This window comes from Solanum stenotomum, chromosome 11, assembly GCF_019186545.1.
Source record: "Solanum stenotomum isolate F172 chromosome 11, ASM1918654v1, whole genome shotgun sequence".
Classification (NCBI taxonomy): domain Eukaryota; kingdom Viridiplantae; phylum Streptophyta; class Magnoliopsida; order Solanales; family Solanaceae; genus Solanum; species Solanum stenotomum.
In genome coordinates this window covers 39,190,951-39,210,282 of record NC_064292.1, presented here as the reverse complement: position 1 = coordinate 39,210,282, position 19,332 = coordinate 39,190,951, and the positions used below count along the sequence as shown (strand labels likewise).

Below are 19,332 nucleotides of genomic sequence, written 5' to 3'. Positions count from 1 at the left end.
GGAAGTGAGACTGAGATGGTTTGGGCATATGAAGAGACGGTGCACAGACGCCCCAGTGAGGAGGTGCGAGGGGCTGGTTGTAGAGGGTACGCGGAGGGTTAGAGGTAGGCCTAAGAAGTATTGGGGAGAGGTGATTAGACAGGACTTAGCTCAGCTTCGCATTACCGAGGACATGACTCTAGATAGGAAGGAGTGGAGGTCGCATATTAAGGTTGAAGGTTAGTAGGGCTAGCGCGTTGTCTTCCCGTGCGAGGGTTTTGGTTGGTAAAGTTTGTAGTAGTCCTAGCCTTGATCTTGTAGTTCTTGTCTGTGATCATATAGTCTTGTGTCGTTTACTAAGTTTCACCTCTCACTTTATTTTCTTGATGTTATTGTCTCCGTTGTTGACTATGCACTTTTCTCTTATTGGATACTATGTCATATATAATGTTTCCTCTTATTTTTCTTGGGTTGTTGTACTTGAGCTGAGGGTCCTCCGGAAACAGCCTCTCTACCTCCACGAGGTAGTGGTAAGGTCTGCGTACACTCTACCCTCCCCAGACCCCACTTAGTGGGATTTCACTGGGTATGTTGTTGTTGTTGTTGTTGTTGTTATGATTTGGAGTTTACTACTATAGTTTTCGCACATAAGATATAGAGGCATTATTTGTACGGAGTTCGCTGAAAAGTGTTTACTAACCACCATACTCTATAACATATTTTCACACAAAAAAAGTTGAATTTGAGGCGATGTAAGTGGATGGAGTTGTTAAAGGATTATGATGTAACCATTTTTTATTATCTAGGTAAGGCTAATGTGGTAGCCTTACCAGCTAGATTAGCTTGGAGCATTGGTAGCTTGGATTGCTTACCAATTACCAAACATCTATTGGCTAGGAAAGTGTAGGCTTTGGTTAACAGTTATATGCGACTTGAGATATTTGAGAGGGGTGGATTGCTAGTTATTATAGACGCAAGGTCTGCATTTGTAAGATTCGTGATAAGGCTTTGCAAGGTAAGGCCAAGGAGGACCATGTTCTTTCGCCTAAAAAAATTGATTTTGATAAATTGAAAATGAAACAAATTATATTTTTGACTAATTATCGAGCTTATTAATTTTAACAACATAAAATAATTATTTTTAAATAAAGAGACTAATTATGTAACTTAATTGATTTTGAAGAAATAAAATGCATACTTAATTTAGAAACTAATTTGGTCAGATATTTTCAAATATTTATTTAAAGTAAAACTTATATAAATCTATATAAGCGATATAGAAATTTATTTATTTATTTGTTGACAATGACAATTTTTCGTTGCAACTGCTTTTGAAAATATTTTAATTTTTGTAAAACAATTATTTAGAATTGAAGAAACTCCAAAAATTAATTAAATCATGGAGGGTCAAAATTGGATGTCAACAATTACAATACATATCTAATGGTTCAATCAAAAGACCATTTGAAGCTCATTTGATTTAGATGGTACCATTATTGGAACTCACATGTCAAAATTCCAATCTTCAAGAAAGTACCAAAAACTCATCCGAGACCTTCTGAATGCAAAGCAATAGTACGAATCGATCATAAAACATGTTCCAAATATGTTAGAGACACCAAATCACCAATACAAGATCGTCATGACTACCACAACAAGCAAGAAAAATATTAGTGACCCAATAAAGAAAAATCCCAAATATACGAATTCAGAAGATGCAAAACAATGGATTCAATACACAACCAGGCAATTAAGAATTACTGCGACAAGTCAACAAGAAAGGATTCGGAGAATCAGACGCAATAATAGGAGCTTCTGTAACAAAGACAAAGGATTCACATGTTGATCAATGGTTACTCATATAAAAAAACTTTAGCAGTTAGGGGCCAGTTGAGTCAAAAATACCTTTTGGAGATGGATCTCTTCACAATGATATCAATTCTTCAGAAGCCATTCTGTGTAGAGGGAAAGATTCATGGGGTTTTTATCACCTCAGCTGATTCTTGATCAGAAGCCATTCTGTGTAGAGGGAAAGATTCATGGGGTATTTATCACCTCAGCTGATTCTTGATAAAGTGTTGATGGTTCATGGCTATAAGTTCGTAGAACTATTGTTTGAACCCATTTTGAGCCGAAGAAGTCTTTAATGAGGTCGAATCCATGATACTTGTGAGACATTATGTGTCTATGTGGAATTCACTTAAGCTCAACAATACTGGTTCAACATAAATTGAAGAATTTGAGGCGTTTCGAAGGAATATTGATGAAGTTTTCCTGAAAATGAGGTGTACTTGGACCATTTGAACTCAATTAGTTTCCTTGTTTAGCTTTTCTGTGTTTTGTTGTTTGTTGATAAACCCTGGTCACTATTGGGCCTGGGTCAAAAATGTTTGTTTGGTAATAAATGGGCTATGCCCAATTATTGATTTTAAAAAAAACAAGACCGTCTTGACTATGGTCAAACTTCACTTTTTTAAAACTCCAAAAATTTAACCAAAGGCTCAACTCTCTCTCAAACACCCTGTGATCATTCAAACCATCCAATCAAGCTAAAAATGATCTTCTATACTTAACAAGATCGTTAGAACTAGGACCGACCTCATCAACTCGATATCTTAATTTTGGTCAAACTTTTCAAATTTTAAACTTTCAAAATTGAAAATCTCAACCAATCCTCATCTGATCACAACGCCACCCATTCTCCCAAGTTATAAACTACATAAAGCTAACAAAATATTCAAATTGAAATGAATTCAAAAAAATAAAATGATCATACGACTCATTGCAAAGCGATGTTATTAAAAAGAGAGCAGAAGGATGTAATAGGCAAAATCAAGAGAAAGACACCAATGGAGGTCACATAATGGTTCAACTTAGCAAATGCAAACAAGTGTTTGACACGTTAGTACACCCATACTAAGAGCTAAAATGACTATAATGTCCGTAAAATGAATTTTAAGTGCATGGCTTTTCTAATATATAGAAAACCTTTTATTATTTTTTTTGTAAATAAAGAAGAAAATCTAAAAGAAAATTATTTTTATTCACTTTTTATATACTTTTGTATATCACTAAAGGATCTGATGCAGTAGACGAGGCTACTCCTCTCTTAATCAGAGCTTTCGAGTTCTAGTTCCGGCTAAGAAAAATGCTTGATACGAAGTGCTTCTCCCCAAATGAAATGTGACACAAGTTCAGAATAATCGAGCTTCAATGTGAAATACCAAACATTGAGTGGAAAACAAAAAAAATGTACTTTTATATAATATATAACCTTTTAGAACTGATCTTTATAAATATTGAACTAGTTTCAATTACACGTGTAATAAAAATATAATGAAATAGATATTGAATTACTTTTAGAAACACCAACAAATTAATACATCATAACAATAATATATTTAATGTATAATTTTATGAAATAATTAAAAAATAAAATATAAGTTTACCCATATTAGATGGACATTTTACCAAATCCTTGACTCAAGCTTAAACCTTTATGGTGGGGCAGAAAGCTGCTGCAAAACCTATCCATATAACCCGCTCCATTTTCAATTCATAACACTCTTCTCCAGCCGATATCACACTTCACCTCTCTTCTTTGGAAAAATAAGCGAAAAAGGAGATACCCTTTTGCACTTCTGATCTTCTTCTTCAGTAATTATCAGCAAAAAAAAGTTGAGTATTTTTCAAGGTGATGGAGAACATATGTATAGTTTCTTCACCTAAAATGGTATTGGGTCTCTCTTCAAACCCAGTAATTTCAAACAAACCATTGTTTGGCCTTCCTCATCTACCCAAAAGACCCTTCAAGAATGGAAGAATTGTCAGACCCACAACTTGTTTTGAGGTGGTATCTTGTTTTCAGAGTCCAAGGCTCACTAAAAAGATTGGTACTTTCAACTCTTTTATCTACTTCTCAATTCTTTTTGTCTTAAATGTATTCTGTGTTTTATTTGAAGCTTCAGTTCATCTTAAAGTAGATGTTCATTACCCATAATTAGCTGTCCTGAAAGATAATTTTCGAAATTGTGGTGTTGTGTGTTATTTTTTTTGTTTATTTAGTAGTTGGAAAGTGCAGTTTTTCTTTCTCTTCATGTAAAAATTGAATCTTTTAATGAATGTTGTGTTACTCTGAAACTTGATTGCATATTATGGTAGAAATTAATCACTGTGAGGAGCAATCTTTTAAGAGAAATTTCTGAATTATGGTTACTAGAGTTGTTTCAAATTTTGTTGGTTCTGTGAAGTGCTCCTTATTCTTATTAATAAATCTATCCCTTGGTCTCCTCTTTGTATGTGTATTGTGTTTATCTGGTTCATCACTGAAAGAGTAGATTTGTTCATTTGCATTGTAGTTCTTAGAGTTGTTTCTAGATATATTTACTTGTTAGGGGGTGCATTAGGCTGAGTTTTGATCATGTTAATTTTGCTGTTTCTATAGGACTAGGAGCCATTTTATATTTGTCTAAAGCTTGGCTGCATCTCAAACAAGAAATTCATTATTAACAGAAGTTATCTTTTGAGAGAAATATTTGAAAATTTCAGTACTAAAAATGTTTCTTGATTTATTTGCTTGTTGGTAGGCATAAATGCCAATTTGTTCATACTAAAATAAGTGAATTGATGTCTGTGTGGAATTGTTTAAAGTGCGAGGGCTGTGACATTCTGCTAGTTGTCTCTTGTGTGGATTTGCTTGCTTGTGCATATGTTTGTCATTTGGTTGGGTAGGACACTTTGTCGATATTGTTTTCTATTAGTAAAACAAGTGTCCTGCTGTGAACTTTGATGTGAAGAACAGAGGGATGGATAAACTTAATGATAATTCTTTTTGTCTAGATACTAATGGATTTTAAGTCAGTTCAGTATTTTGTTATAGGATTCAGAAAGGTTGCTATGTTTGTGAGGTAACTGTATAGGCTGATAGGTTGCAAAAGTAAAATAACTTTTGCAACTTTTGACTATGTTAATGGGTAGATGGTAAAACTTACTACCCGAGCTAGAATCATTATCAAATGCAAATCAAGTATCTTGCAAATGAAGGCTTTTGGTACTCATAGTTGATGATGTCTTCTGATTATTGAGTTGTGGATGACATCAACAACATGGTGACTGATCTCAAGGAATCTATTGATGAGGTTAATGTGGGTGCCTCTGTAAATGGTAACCTGTACTGGTTAATGATATCAATGTATCAAAAGATCACATGTATGCTAATATAATTCATTTTACTGGAAAGATTACATAGGTATCTCTATGTTGCCAGCTTCTGGATTCATTTTAGAATTGATAAGATCTTAACTGTTACCTGCTCCATCTAAAAATAAAAAACCGTTACATGCTGATTTATAAGGCAAGTAGGACTGGAAATGAAGAAGGAAATCATTGAATAATTGGCTTATATATGAATTAGCTATATTTCATGAAATTCACTGCAGCACACCTAAATACTCAAAATCGCACTGCTATGGAAGCTTAATATAGTGGCCTTAAAGCTCAAATAGTTTACTAAGAAGAACAATACATAAATTTTTTCTTCTTGTTTGATAACTGAGAGATCCCTGCTAATGGTGCACTGTTTGAAACTTGGTGGATAATGGACCACCCACCCTTCTCCACTTAAATACCAGGCTTTTGACTACTACAAGGTTTGGACCCATTAGTGCGCCTAACCCAAACATCACAAGTTATGCTCTCACTACTAGACCAAAGGCCTGGGGACGAAACAATGCATAAATGTAGATCTAAAACTACCAAAAATATGCTACAAGTAAAAAATCTCTAGGATGAAAGATTTTCCCACTTCCGGTTGTGTCTGCATCATCCTGCTCTCAATTGATGTAAACTCAGTCTTGAGTTTTGTGTTGTTGCCGACGGGTAGTAATATACCCCAATGAAATCATGCCTATAGGGGCTTATATTTTGGGAGGCATGCAACAACAAAGCCAAAAGTCCATCTAGTGCTCTTTATGTAGGTAACTAGGTATTCATATGCCCTTCACTTGGATAAAGGAAAAAAATAAAAGGAGAGAAAGCCTAAAATATAAAAGTATTCTCTAAAATATTACAAGCAGGGCATATTATGTTGATTAGTAACTATAGTTAAGGGCTCAAAGTGGTTAAGCATATAAAAAATCTAATATACCATTTAGAAATGTGTAATTTGGAAATTGATTGTTTTAATTTGTTGAAGAATGATCCCAATATGTAGTATGTTCTTATGTCAAGAAAAAGTTACTTACGGCCTGATGCAGTTGCCAGCTCAAGTTTCTTGATAAGATATTGTTCCCAAAATATATTATAGGGTAATGGTAGAGAAAAGATTTGGAGATTGGAGAATTTTATATTGGTTTAGCAAAAATATATATTTGTTAAAAGAGGAAAGGAAGATCTTTGCGTTTTTAACAAGGCCTTGCTAAGGAAATTGCCATGGAGATTTAGGATAAAGGAACATGTACTATGGAGAGGTGTTATCAATATACATGGATGAATGAAGAAGCATGCCCGAGTAGACTTCAAGAGCTCTAGCTATCAATGGGGGTGGGTGTTGGAGAACAAGAAACATCACGAATCCTTTTAATTATGCACTCTTTGCAGGAACATTATATAGGGAAAGGAAGAGCTAAGCATCTCTTTGCGGGTGGGGATGGATGAAAGGGTAGTTTCTTTGCGGGACAGGAGGTGTGAATATAACATGTTAAGGATCACTTTTCCAAAATCTAGAATATTTTATACTCCCTCTGTCCCAATTAATGTGACTTACTTTCCTTTTTAGTCAGTCCCAAAAAGAATGACACATTTCTATATTAAGTAACAATTTAACTATAAAATGTCTATTTTATCCTTAATGAATGATTTACAGCCACACAAATTTCTATCATTCATTTTGGACCACAAGTTTTAACAGTCTTCCTTTCTTTCTTAAACTCCATGCCGAGTCAAACTACCTCACATACAATGGGACAGAGGGAGTACTAAAAAGAGATGATACTACATCAAGTTCTAAGATCACATGATGTGTGTGTTATTTGGGATCTCAAATTTATGAAGGAAATTTTGGGATTGGGACATAGTGGAGTTCCAAAGTCTACTTGAAATGCTCTACAAGCAAACTTACTGGTAGAGAGCCATGACAATTGGGTGTTAGAGAACAGGAGTCTATTTTTCAGTGAAAAGTTACTACTGTAAGGTGCTAACTAGAGTCAAGTTAGATTTCCCTCATCAGTTTGGACCCCTAGAGCGCTTGGAAAGGTATGTTTGTTTGCTTAGAGGGATGCAAATTTGACAACCGAAAATATGAAAAGAGGAGGATTACTTATGTTAGTTAATGCTTCATGTGTAAACTCTTGTGTAGGACATGGGTCATTTCTTATTACAATGCTAGTTAGCATCTAAGTTGCTCATACTCTTCACTTTCGGTGCCTCACCCGTGTCGACATGACGTGGGTGTGGGTGTGGGGTCCATACCCGATCTGGTCAACTAGTTTTGGGTACTTTGACCAAATTCGAGGGAGAAATTCTGGACAGATTCAATGATTTCTATAATCAAAATAAAAGCTAAGGTGAAATTGAAGAAAATGAAATACCTTGTATTTATAGATTTCTATTGTCACTCCCTTTCCTTTTATTTTCTTTCAGGATTCTCCTCTTGATCAATATTTCTTCTCAAGTTCTCCACATAATATCTCATAATTTAAGTTTTATAACTCTATTTTTAGATATTTGAATTATTTTTAGCTAAATCTCCGCACCTGTATCCATATATGGATTTATATCGCCAATTTTTAATATTTTGATCATAGAGGATCTGACCTCTAGATCTGCACCCGTATAGGACACCCGCACCCGAGTCTGAGCAACTTAGGTTAGCATCACATTTGTGGGAGCTTTTTCTATTGTTCGGGATACAATGAACTATGCTGGGTACTGTGAAGGATGCATTATTTAGTTGGGTCTTTAGAGAAGTGAAAAGAAAATGCCAAACGTGGGATGTATCTCCAATAGTACTTGTGTGGATAGTATTGTGGGAAAGAAATAGGAGATTTGAAAGGAAAGGCACAACTTTGTACATCTGAGGGGTAACTTCCTACTTTTGATTTCCTCTTGGTGCACCTATGATGGTTCCTATTTGTGTAGTATAATGGGTGTCTTTCGTAGTGAGTCATATCTTTTGTTGATTCTCTACTTTTGGGAATACTTCTATACAGAGTGTTTTCATTATCAATATTATTATACCTGATCGAATAAACAACTGAATGAATTATTGGATGGTTCTTATTCTTTAAATTCATTCACATCATGTTTACATGGGTAACGACAAAATTTCTCTGTAGTTGTTGCTTCTACAAATTCGGTATGTTTTATATCTGGCTAGACTGCCAAATTATAGAAAACCTGTGTTGTTGGAAAGGAAAAGATTATACATAAAATTGCTACATCTTAAAGGGTAAAACCACTTTTTCCTGGATGTAGTCACTTTTCTTGTCCCAAATTTCTTATACATTATATCATTTAGTGATCCATTGTTATATTCTTGCTAATAATTATGCTGCTGAGCCTTTCCTTAAACGTCTTCTATGCAGTGCTGGGAAAATCAGGGAGGGGTTCTTTTGCTAGCACTACAACTTCAGGTGGCCAACAGACTTCTTCAGTTGGTGTAAATCCACAATTTTCAGCTCCATCGCAACCATCTCAAGTGTAATAATTTGTATTATCCCCGATTTAATTTGTTTCATCTTGTATATAACCTAACCTATCAGTTTCTCACTTTACATGTTTCTGTTATTGTGTTTCTATCTGCATTAACAATTAACATCTCTTGATTTGCTTACTTATTTATTGTTATTTGTCGTCTACAGGGGCTCTCCTCTTTTTTGGATTGGAGTTGGTGTTGGGCTTTCAGCACTTTTCGCATGGGTGAGAAGGAGAATTCTTTCAATTTTATTGGTTACACTCTTGTTTCATTTTTTTTTTACTAACTCTTTACTTATTACTTTTTTTTTCTGAAATATATTGCAGGTGGCTTCATACCTAAAGGCAAGTACTTCTTAAATGAGGTGTAATTATAATTTGCATGAATTTGATGCTTATCTCACTCTGTTTCTTATAGTAGCTACTATCAGAGTGGCAGCTAAGAGAATTTTAGACTTTTGATAAAATATGAATTTTAACTTATCGATAATATGACATGCACATGATGGGACATACCTCGTTTTTTATGAGCAGTAGTATTAAGATGATTGACCACATATTAAGAAAAAGGGACCAACAAAGCAAATACGGAAGACAAGAATGACCATGCATCAGTTGCTGGTATCTGTAATTACAAAATTAATGATGATGAGCACATCAAGCTAGAATACTTCTGAAATTAACTAGGGCCTCACTGTAGAATATGCTTTCGATGTTGACTAATTTAAATCATGCTACGTCATCATAATCTGGTATTGAGAGGCCAGCTATATATTTTTTTTAACTATTTTGCTATACTTGTCTGTTCTTTTAGAGTCCTAACTCTTGCTGTTAAATTTAGTTGATTTCTTTCTTCTTGTTTTCTGTGAGTTTAAAGATAAATTCAATGGTTATCCTCCTTTTAAACACCTAAATATTTCTGCTAATGAGTCGGTCTGAATTATGGATACAATAGTTGCTCAGGAAAACATAAAATGAGATTGCTTGTTTTAGGTGCCTTATTTTTTATTCTCTGTGGCGGAAAATCGTGTTTTAAACTTCTTTCATATTCTTTTTGTTTCAAATGTTTTGGTTTTTAATTGTACGTGGATATATTTCTTTGTTTCCTATGTGGAGGCCACTGAATGCAGCTACAGAAATTCGATAAAGCCCTACATATGTGTCTTAACTATTTCTGCATGTTGTTTACCCATGCTTCCAGAAGTATGCTATGCAGCAAGCATTAAAAACAATGATGGGACAAATGAATGGCCAGAATAGTCAATTTAGCAACAATGCTTTTTCACCTGGACCTGGGTCACCTTTTCCTTTTCCATTCCCACCACCACCAGTGTCAGGTCCAGCTAGTTCATCACCTCCACCACCTACTGCATCTACCTCATCTACACCATCAGCTTCATTTGCATCTCAACCGGTGACTGTTGATGTATCCGCAACTAAAGTGGAGGAACCTCCAACTGTGAATGTCAAAAATGATACAGAGGCTGGAAAGGAGCCAAAGAAAAATGGTACATAATGATTGCACTCTAAATATCATTTATTTCTGGTTCTAGTGTTTGTTTTTTTTTTTTTTTCCTTTCATAGAGAAAAACGGCAAATCTAGCAAGAAGGCAGGTTCATCGAAAGCCTCTTAACATTTACCCTTGAGTAGACCTTGTCAATGTCATGCTTTGATCACCCTTAACGTTGATTGGTCTATTAAACTGAAAGATATTAGGGGTCGTTTGGTAGAGTGTGTAAAATAATGCTAAATAGAGTGTATTAGTAATGTTTGTTTAGTTATACTTGCATTAGTTATGCATAGATTATTTCTTATGCATTGTTTGGTTTGGTGTATTAAAAATACCATGACGGATTTCTTGGTTATCAAAAAAAAAAACCATGCATTATATAAAGATAATTATTTACAAAAATATTCTTCACAATTATGGTGGAAAAGATGTAAAAGGGATTTTGAGGGGTAATTGGGTATTTAACCATGCTAATGCATGTATTAAATCTCTATGCATTACTAGTACCTAGAAATCCATGGTATTAGTAATGCACTCTTCAATACACAATAAAGTGTAACTAATACAAGCATTAGTTATACATAGCATGAAAAAGTATACCAAATAAGGCACTACTAACACACAGAGCTAAAGCATGCATTCTTTTTACTAATGCACTCTACCAAACGACCCCTTAGAGTATATCAGTGAAACAATTAAACTATCTTAAATGGGTGAGTTCGCCGCTAAATTTTAAGATTAAGCAATTTAGCCGTTGATTTTAAAAACACCAGAACATCAACCATCTACAATGCATTCTTGAAGGAATCTAGAGTGTCATGATGTGATCCTTTGTCAACTTCTGAGCTTTTAAATGGAAATTCATCTTTTCCGTTCTTTCTTATTTTCCAAGTATTTTCTCACCCTAAAACCACTTGCCATCTCTTTCATGCATGAAGTCACTATCACACATTATTGCTATGCTAGCACTCTGCAAGGGTATCACCCTAAGTTTGAACTAAGAAAAGGGTAATCCATCTAAGTTGTAGCCAGGTTGATCCTACATAGCCCTAGAAATATAACCTCCTTATGTATTACTAGAACCCATTGCTGACAACGGGGAGGGGAAGGTTGGTCTTTGGGAGAAAAGCTCTACATTGAAGTGCAGGGTAACCCGTCTAAAATAAAAGGAATGAGCAGGAGGAAGGTACCATTTCAATTTCTTTGAGGTTAATTCGTTTTAAGTACGGAGAAGGGACTAAAATGCCCTTCAACCATTCAAATTGGTACAAAACTACCCTCCATCCACCTTTCGCTTCCCGGACCAAATACCCCTGAAGTCAACCTTTAGGCTCAAAAATACCCTTGATATTAATTAACCCTTTGGCTCATATTTCCCTTATTTTTAATAGCTCCCCTAAAGTAAAATCATTATTTATTATGTTGCCGAATATGGTTGGTCCAAATTTAAACCCTTCTCAAATAAATAATAAAAACCACATATAATTCATATTTTGACCCGATATGCTTGAAAATAATATTAAAAAAATTACTAATTTCATGATATCTTTCTATTGGTCTATTTTAAATCCAATACCCAATTTGTTATAACTCAACTAATAACTTGGGATCCATCTACAATCCGCATTTGAATGTCCATCTAAAAAAAGATTATTATTTTTTATTAATTATACAATTGTCTCATTCCCTCTTTTAATTCTTTTTTAATCTCTTATTCTTATAAAGATATCAGAGATTCAAACTTGGAATGAACTTACTTGTTCATATTCTTTTAATTTATAATATTATCATGGTAAGGTAGGGGTGAGAATTGGAGAAAAGATTTTTTTTTATTTTGAATTTTGGGTACACAAAAGAAAAAAAATTCTTCTATATGAACTAATTATTTCTATATGAATGTCCTCCTTATTTTCATCCTTTTTTTCTCCCTTGTTTTGTCATAAATTTTAAAAAATAATTTAAAATGATGGACAAGATCCAAGAAGGAAAAAAATGGAAGAAAGAGGAAGTGGAGAGGGGGGGGAGGTGATTTTACTATGAAACCCAAAATCAGGTCAATCATATGAGCTCATATATGGAGGACCTAAAATACCCTTAAACTATGGAATTTGGTACAATATTGCCCTCCCATCCACCTTATGAGTGTGGACTGTTAGAAATAAGGGTTTTTCTGAGACAAAAGATTGACGTCAAGGGTATTTAAGAGCCGAAAGGTAGATGGAGGGTAGTTTTGTACCAATTCATATAGTTGAGGGGGATTTTAGGCTCTTCTACGTTTTAAGTATTTAAAAAAATCTATTTGTGCCTCAATCATCTAAAGTTTTTTTCTTTTCTTTTGCTAATCAAATAGATTACTGGCATGCCTTCCGCAACAGTCCCTGACCAGAGCCATATTTAGACTCCACTAATATCCCAGAATAACAATCTCTTCCAAAAAGAATAGTAGGACGCTTTGCGGAAAGAATGCTGATTTTGTAACTTGTATCCTCCTTTGACATCGTTCTTAAATGCTAAGAACTATTGTGGACCAGTAGAAATTGATACCTGGGTTTAGTTGTAGTGGGGAACTCCGATTTGCAACTTGTATCCTCCTTTGACATCTTTCTTAAATGCTAAGAACTATTGTGGACCAGTAGAAATTGATACCTGGGTTTAGTTGTAGTGAGGAACCAGATCAGTTTTAATGATATCAGAGGAATTCACTTTTATTCTAACCATAGTTACAAAAATGCTAATGCTTCCCAAGTTAGAACCACCTTTTTGCGATAGTGATACACTTTGCAGTACTCTTATAAAATATTTAGATTTTCTGGTTATGAACTTGTGATATTAAATCTGTGAATAAAACTCTTTGCAGCTTTTGTTGACATTTCTCCTGATGAAACATTCCAGAAGGGTGCCTTTGAAAATTTTAAGGACTCAACTGAGACAGCTTCAGTAACTGTTGATCAGGTCAGTGAGTAGCTATTATCTGGGAATATTGTGTCGTCTAACAATTGCACTTCAATAATTTTTTGAATCTCTATTAGGTAACTCAAAACGGAGCTGCTTCACAGTTGGGATTTGGTCCAAATACATCTGACAGTACCTCATCGACTGGTAAATTACTTGCTGGTTGGCCCTTATGGCATAGCTGTTGTACTACGGATATCATTCAAGCATCAGGATTAGATGCACATTCCCATCTTCTTACTCGTGTTTCTATTGGTCATTTTTCTCTTTTCTTCTTTGTCAATCATTATTTGTATTTGAGTTTAAGAATCTTGCAATAGATAATAAAGATGGACATGCTTCATAGCTACATAGATCCTCTCTTTTAGTCTATAGGGTGGTTTGGAGGATGTGGTAAGCTGTGAACAATGCCCAAGGTGGTTAAACTATGAAGTGCTTAATGCCCGGGCACTCTGTACTCATGCCTTGACAAAATGAAATGAGGTTGTATGTTCCATAATGTGGTGGGGAAAACACATTCTGGGGTCTTTTTCTATTTAGGAAAAAATGAGGAGAAAGGCCAGTTTCTTGTGCAATTGCAGTATGTTTGTAGCATAATATAGATACGTAGTGGTATTTTGGTGAATCTCCTGGTTGTAAAACTCCAAGAAATGACATAACTTTTAGTACTTTTTGTGTTTTCAATGCTATCCTTTTGAGTCCAACAAAGGCTAAAGGCTGCATGATCATTGTAATGCACACATATCTATGTACAAACTTGTTTCTTTTAGAAGTGGGTAAAAAGTATAAACTTGAAAGTCAATAATCCATTTTGTATGAGATATTGCATGAGATACAGACAAATGAGAGTTCAGAAAAGAAGGATGAACATCCAGATCAGAAGCTGCGACTTTGTAATGACCCGAATATTGTGTCCTGTGGGAACCTGAGTAGAACTTCCTACATCCTAAAAAATGCTAAGTGCTCTAGCGGGCATGTTTTACGGAAGAATGGCTTATTTCTTACAGATCCCATGGAATTCTGTGTCCATAAACTTGTTTTCAGGTTGGAGGTTTTGAGTGATAAATAGTCCAGCGTTATTGGTCATGTCTGTTTATTAGTAAAAAATGTTGTGTGTAACTTTACTTTAGCCTAATTTTCCTTCATGCTTTCTTTTTATGGAAAAATAGATTGCCTTCATTCTCTCTTCTCTCAGCTACAAGTAATTTTGCATGATCTGCTTTCTTGAACAGGAAAATCTAATCCGCTAATGTCAGTAGATGCTTTGGAGAAAATGATGGAAGATCCAACAGTGCAGAAGATGGTTTACCCGTAAGATAGCATCTACCTTTTCTTTGATGTTCTACTAGTTTGCTACTGCATATTCTAGTTTTTTTAAAGTTTATGGAGAAGGAAACGTTCTATTTATTTATTTATTTCTTGCGAAGTATTAATCTAAAGTGACATTTCTCTTCTATGTTAAATCTATTTTGCTTTTCTTGTGAACACAACCAGACCTTTCATCTTATTCTTATGTGACATATCTTTTGCGTGTATAAACTAGTTGTGCTTTATTTTGATGAGAACCTAACTTTTTATTCGGTGTTTGTGCAGCTATCTACCCGAGGAGATGAGGAACCCTACAACATTTAAATGTGAGCTGTCATCTGATGAACTTTTCTACGAAATCTGACTTTTCCAGTACTCCTTTTCTTTATTTTAACTACTGATGGATCTCTAGAAGGATGTAAGTGCTGACAAGTACATCTAGTATACATTGCCTAAGCTGTGCAACTTTTCTTATTAGTGTTTTTCGCATTAGATGTGCTTAGCCAACTCATGGTTCAGGTTTTAGAGAAATTCATTTCCTCTTTTATCATTGACTGTTTGTCTGAATTGCTATGTTGTAGGACGATGCAAGAACAAGAGTTAAATGCCATTAATTGTTTATTCCTGTCCTCTTCTTATCAGGCATACTTGTCATTCTGGTTTCTTGTGACTCTACTACACTACCTTTATGGTTCATTGCTATAAGTTTTTAAAGCTCTTTTCATCTTCTTTCTCTATCAGATTAAACTAAAATGGTCTTGCATTTAATTTTATCACAGGGATGCTGCAAAATCCACAATACCGTCAACAGTTGCAGGACATGATGTAAGTCTGCTTCAATTGTCTTTCAAGTGCATATTTCTTTATTCCATGCCAAAATGCATTACTTGTATTATCATTTACTTTTCTAAACTTTCTGTTTGATTATCGTATTCTTATCAGTACCACATCCATCCACTGAGTTTTACCATAAGCACTGTCGCAAAGGCTGTTTGGATAGAAACTTTATGCCATTCCTATAACTTGCTTTAAGTGTTAGGAAAAACATATCTTCGTGTGACTACTGTATCTGAACTGCTTCATTCTCTACCCTTCCACAGACTATTTATTTACTGGAGTAACCAGTTCCTTTTGAACTTGTGCAAATGAGATCTGACTTTTTCTGCTGCCTGAATAGGGTTAAAATTCTCATCTTGAATGTGAATATATTCCATTCCAATGTATGTATGACACTGGTTTACATTGGACCCTAATTGGTAGTTCTCATCTAGTTGATTCTTGTCCATCTGATTGCATTTCTAGTTTAGACTAGAACAATGCAAAGCTGTAAATGATTCTTCAGTACACACCTAATATCAACTGATATCAGTTATCTGTCTGGAATCAAATATTCGTAGGACTACCTACTTTGGTTAGGCAGCTTGCAGTTCTGCATTTTTGGTGTCGTTCTTTGCTCAATTTTGAAAAGAAAGGAAGGAAAAAAGAAAAGAAAAGAAGAGAACATGGAAAGAAACAGAGATGTTGAATCATCTGCCATTTTTTGGTTGATGAGGATTTCATGTTAAATACTTCTCTGTGTCTATGAAAAACTTATCAGGGTTTTCATCATTTGCCCCATCCCAGGAATAACATGGGTGGAAACCCAGAATGGGACAACCGTATGATGGATTCCTTGAAGAATTTTGATCTTAGCAGCCCTGAAATCAAGCAACAATTTGGTAAGTTTAGAGTAGTTATATTGTTCTTTTCCTAATCTATTTGCAACAATAGCAGTGTCTGCAGCCCACTAATCAGGAGGAGGAGGGTGGGGGGATAAGAGGGTCGTAACAATAGCTGAATTCCACTGAGTATCGACATATATTTTTCATTATCTCCATCTGATCAACAAAGTCATTACTAACACATATAGTTGAACATATGGTAATAGGTGATGGATGACTTCAATAAAATACCAGAACTAGGGGTGGGGAATGCGCTATTTGGGTTAAATTTGGGCGGGTCAATGAATGGGTCATTGCCCAACCATGGCCAGAGTTTAAATGGGCTAAGATGCGCTAAACAATGTATTGTAGACCAACCAGCCCAACATGAGCACACATGTTTAGGGAAATACTAGTAAATGTTATTGAAGGGGGAAGAAAATTTTGTTGTTATAGCATGTCAGGAAGACCTCCTTTCATGCTACAAACAGTTGCTATAGCCAAAAATATCGAATGATATGATCTGTATTTTTCTTTGCTTATTTGTTTTTATGGTTGTAGATCAAATAGGACTTACTCCCGAAGAAGTCATTTCAAAGATTATGGCTAATCCAGATGTTGCTATGGCTTTCCAAAATCCAAGAGTTCAAGCAGCCATCATGGATGTATGCACTTGTTGCCCCCTTTCACCCCCCACCCCCATTATATCCTCTTGAATTTGTTGAAGTTCCAAAGAGCATATATTTGAATAATCATAGGATATATAACATGCATTTATTATTGCTTGAAATGTTGATGCACTCTGACTTTTATTTTTATTGCAGTGTTCTCAGAATCCACTGAGTATTGCAAAATATCAAAATGACAAGGAGGTAAGAACGTAATTTCATCTGAAACATGTCTTCTTGATATCGATATGAATTTGAGTATGAAGTTTGTACTTGTTATTGACTAAGTTGCATTTTGCTTCACTACATTAATACTAGAGAGCAGTAAAATGCATCAGTTTGACAGTTTTGAGCAATACTTCAAAAAAAGAAATTCTTATTCCATCTTATGTTTTCCCAGTATAGCACAAATTCAATGTATACATATTCGTTACTACTACGATTATTCTGTGGAACTGCATATTATGTTGCATGTATGTGTGTATATATTTGATAAATACCTAATACATATGGGGTTTATAGGTGATGGATGTCTTCAACAAAATATCAGAACTATTCCCCGGGGTGTCAGGTTCACCTTGATTCTCTCCTTCCTGCTTAAATAGCTATTATGTGACAATGCTGTCATTTTTGTTCTGTTTGAGTGAGGTATCAGTCAGAATTGTTGGGCTCTGAGATGTAGTTTGCACCCTCTGTTGCAACGGATGCACATGAAAACATTGCCTCCTTTATATAAATTCATTGCCCTTCTCAAATTTTGTGGATGTTAACATACTTGCCTTGGCTTATCAGTAGTCTTTAGAAGCCAACTTCGGATGTAAATTTGCCAGTTTCTTTATGGTTTTAGAGTTACATAAGCTTATTCAACTGTATGATTTGACGAAAATGCTCTATTCTTCTATCTTGAGGTATGCTTTTCTCATCGGGGACCTCCTGCAAAATCTTGAGTTTATTTTCTTTGCTTTGTCATGAAATACTTCACTATGGAGTTGATGGGTCTCTAACAGGCCATAAAAGATATCGTCGATATACAAATCATCATAATCGAGCATAAATTTAATTATCTTATGGTCAGTTGGATCAAATTTCCAGTTCCACACCAAAAATTAGAAATTTAAAAAAAAAAAAAAAAAAAACGAAGGAATAAAATTTTATTTAAAAATTACTTCCATTATGAGGTTATCGCTAGTAGTTATTCAGTTAAATTTCCTGTTTTTTTTAAATTTTGAATTCTAGTTGATTTTTTATTTAAAAGGAACGGAGGAATAAGAATTTAAATTTTCTTGTTTGAGGAATAAAGGTGGATGAGAGTGAGGTGGTGTGGGGGTGGGTAAAAACTAAGAAAATAAGAAGGGAGGGGCAGAAATAATCTAATCCTAGCCGTAATACTGCAGCTAGTACAAGAAGTAGCAGCCTAATCGATATAAGTAGCCTAGTCCTAGTGTGACTCCAACTCTATTGTACACGTTGATTGTTCCATATCTTCAGTTTCCTTTATATTTAGCAGCTGATTATATGGTTATCTTTAGCAGCTGATTATATGGTCGCAAATGAAATCTTTCACTTCACTTCAAAAGTCATGCAAAACATTTGACTAGCTTATAAATCACCCCTAGGGTATCATTGAACTAGAAAAACTCAAATTCTAATTCGTTAATCCAAAATATTGACTTTGATTGAACTTCTTATTCAAATTTTCAGAAGTGAGATTTTTTCAATTCAAAACACTTATGATCACCTCGCGAATCAAATTAAACGGTACAATGATGCTTTGGGGAGGTTGAAAAGGGGAAAAGAGTCTTAAGGCATAAAACGACCATGTGAGTTGTTACCGTACTTCAGTTTGAAAAGGGAAGGGTAAATTACTAATAAGTTGCGATATTTCATATAGTTTAGAAAGGACAAGTTATGTAAATATACCACCCGATGTACAATTAGTTCATCAATATGATAGAAGTATACAATACATATATAATGATAGTGTGTATATGTTGCGTATAGGTATGTATATTATAAGTATAATATAATATATGTTTATGTATATTTTGTATAAAATATACACTGCTTATATATACTTTGCACATTATGTAAATTATATGGTTGGTTCATAATCATCCTATTCTGAGAAAAACTCCTTTAAGAAAGCTTTTTGAAGCCTTTTTCTTCGTATGATAAACTATGGAGATCACTAAAAATTAACTCAATATGTTCTAATAATAGAAAAATACATAAATATCCACAAAAATCAAACTAATTATCCTTACCTACTCATTGTAATTTTTGTACAAAATTATCTTTTTTCCGTTTTCTTTTTAAATTCTCTACTCTTCTTTTGCTTACATTTGTTTTCTTTTTCTCATGTTTTTCTTATTTTCTTCATGTTTTGTTAAAATTTTATTGTTCTTTAAATTTTTCTTTCATTTTTGGCTCCTTTCTTTTTCTGTCTTTTAGTTTCTCTTTTCTTATTTTCTTATTTTCTCCATAACATAATTTCATTCGATATATATATATATATATATATAT

At 34.4% G+C, this 19,332-nt stretch overlaps 1 protein-coding gene across 1 annotated transcript; it reads left to right on the top strand.

Moving 5' to 3' along the window:
* Positions 1–3,471: 3,471 nt before the first annotated feature.
* On the top strand, positions 3,472–17,731 carry LOC125845275 (protein TIC 40, chloroplastic). Its single transcript, XM_049524752.1, has 14 exons — positions 3,472–3,872; positions 8,562–8,676; positions 8,838–8,895; positions 8,998–9,015; positions 9,872–10,178; positions 13,039–13,133; positions 13,211–13,280; positions 14,366–14,444; positions 14,727–14,767; positions 15,221–15,266; positions 16,065–16,159; positions 16,703–16,806; positions 16,966–17,013; positions 17,332–17,731. Exons 1-14 carry the CDS (start codon positions 3,677–3,679, stop codon positions 17,389–17,391), a joined length of 1,332 nt encoding a protein of 443 aa, XP_049380709.1. The 5' UTR covers positions 3,472–3,676; the 3' UTR covers positions 17,392–17,731.
* The last annotated feature ends 1,601 nt before the right edge of the window (positions 17,732–19,332 follow it).

Bases quoted from the DNA above. Each gene is read 5' to 3' on its own strand.
- LOC125845275 (XM_049524752.1), top strand. From the start codon at position 3,677: ATGGAGAACATATGTATAGTTTCTTCACCTAAAATGGTATTGGGTCTC. The intron at 3,873-8,561 runs GTACTTTCAACT...TCTTCTATGCAG, and splicing joins AAGGCTCACTAAAAAGATTG to TGCTGGGAAAATCAGGGAGG. The intron at 13,134-13,210 runs GTCAGTGAGTAG...AATCTCTATTAG, and splicing joins CTTCAGTAACTGTTGATCAG to GTAACTCAAAACGGAGCTGC.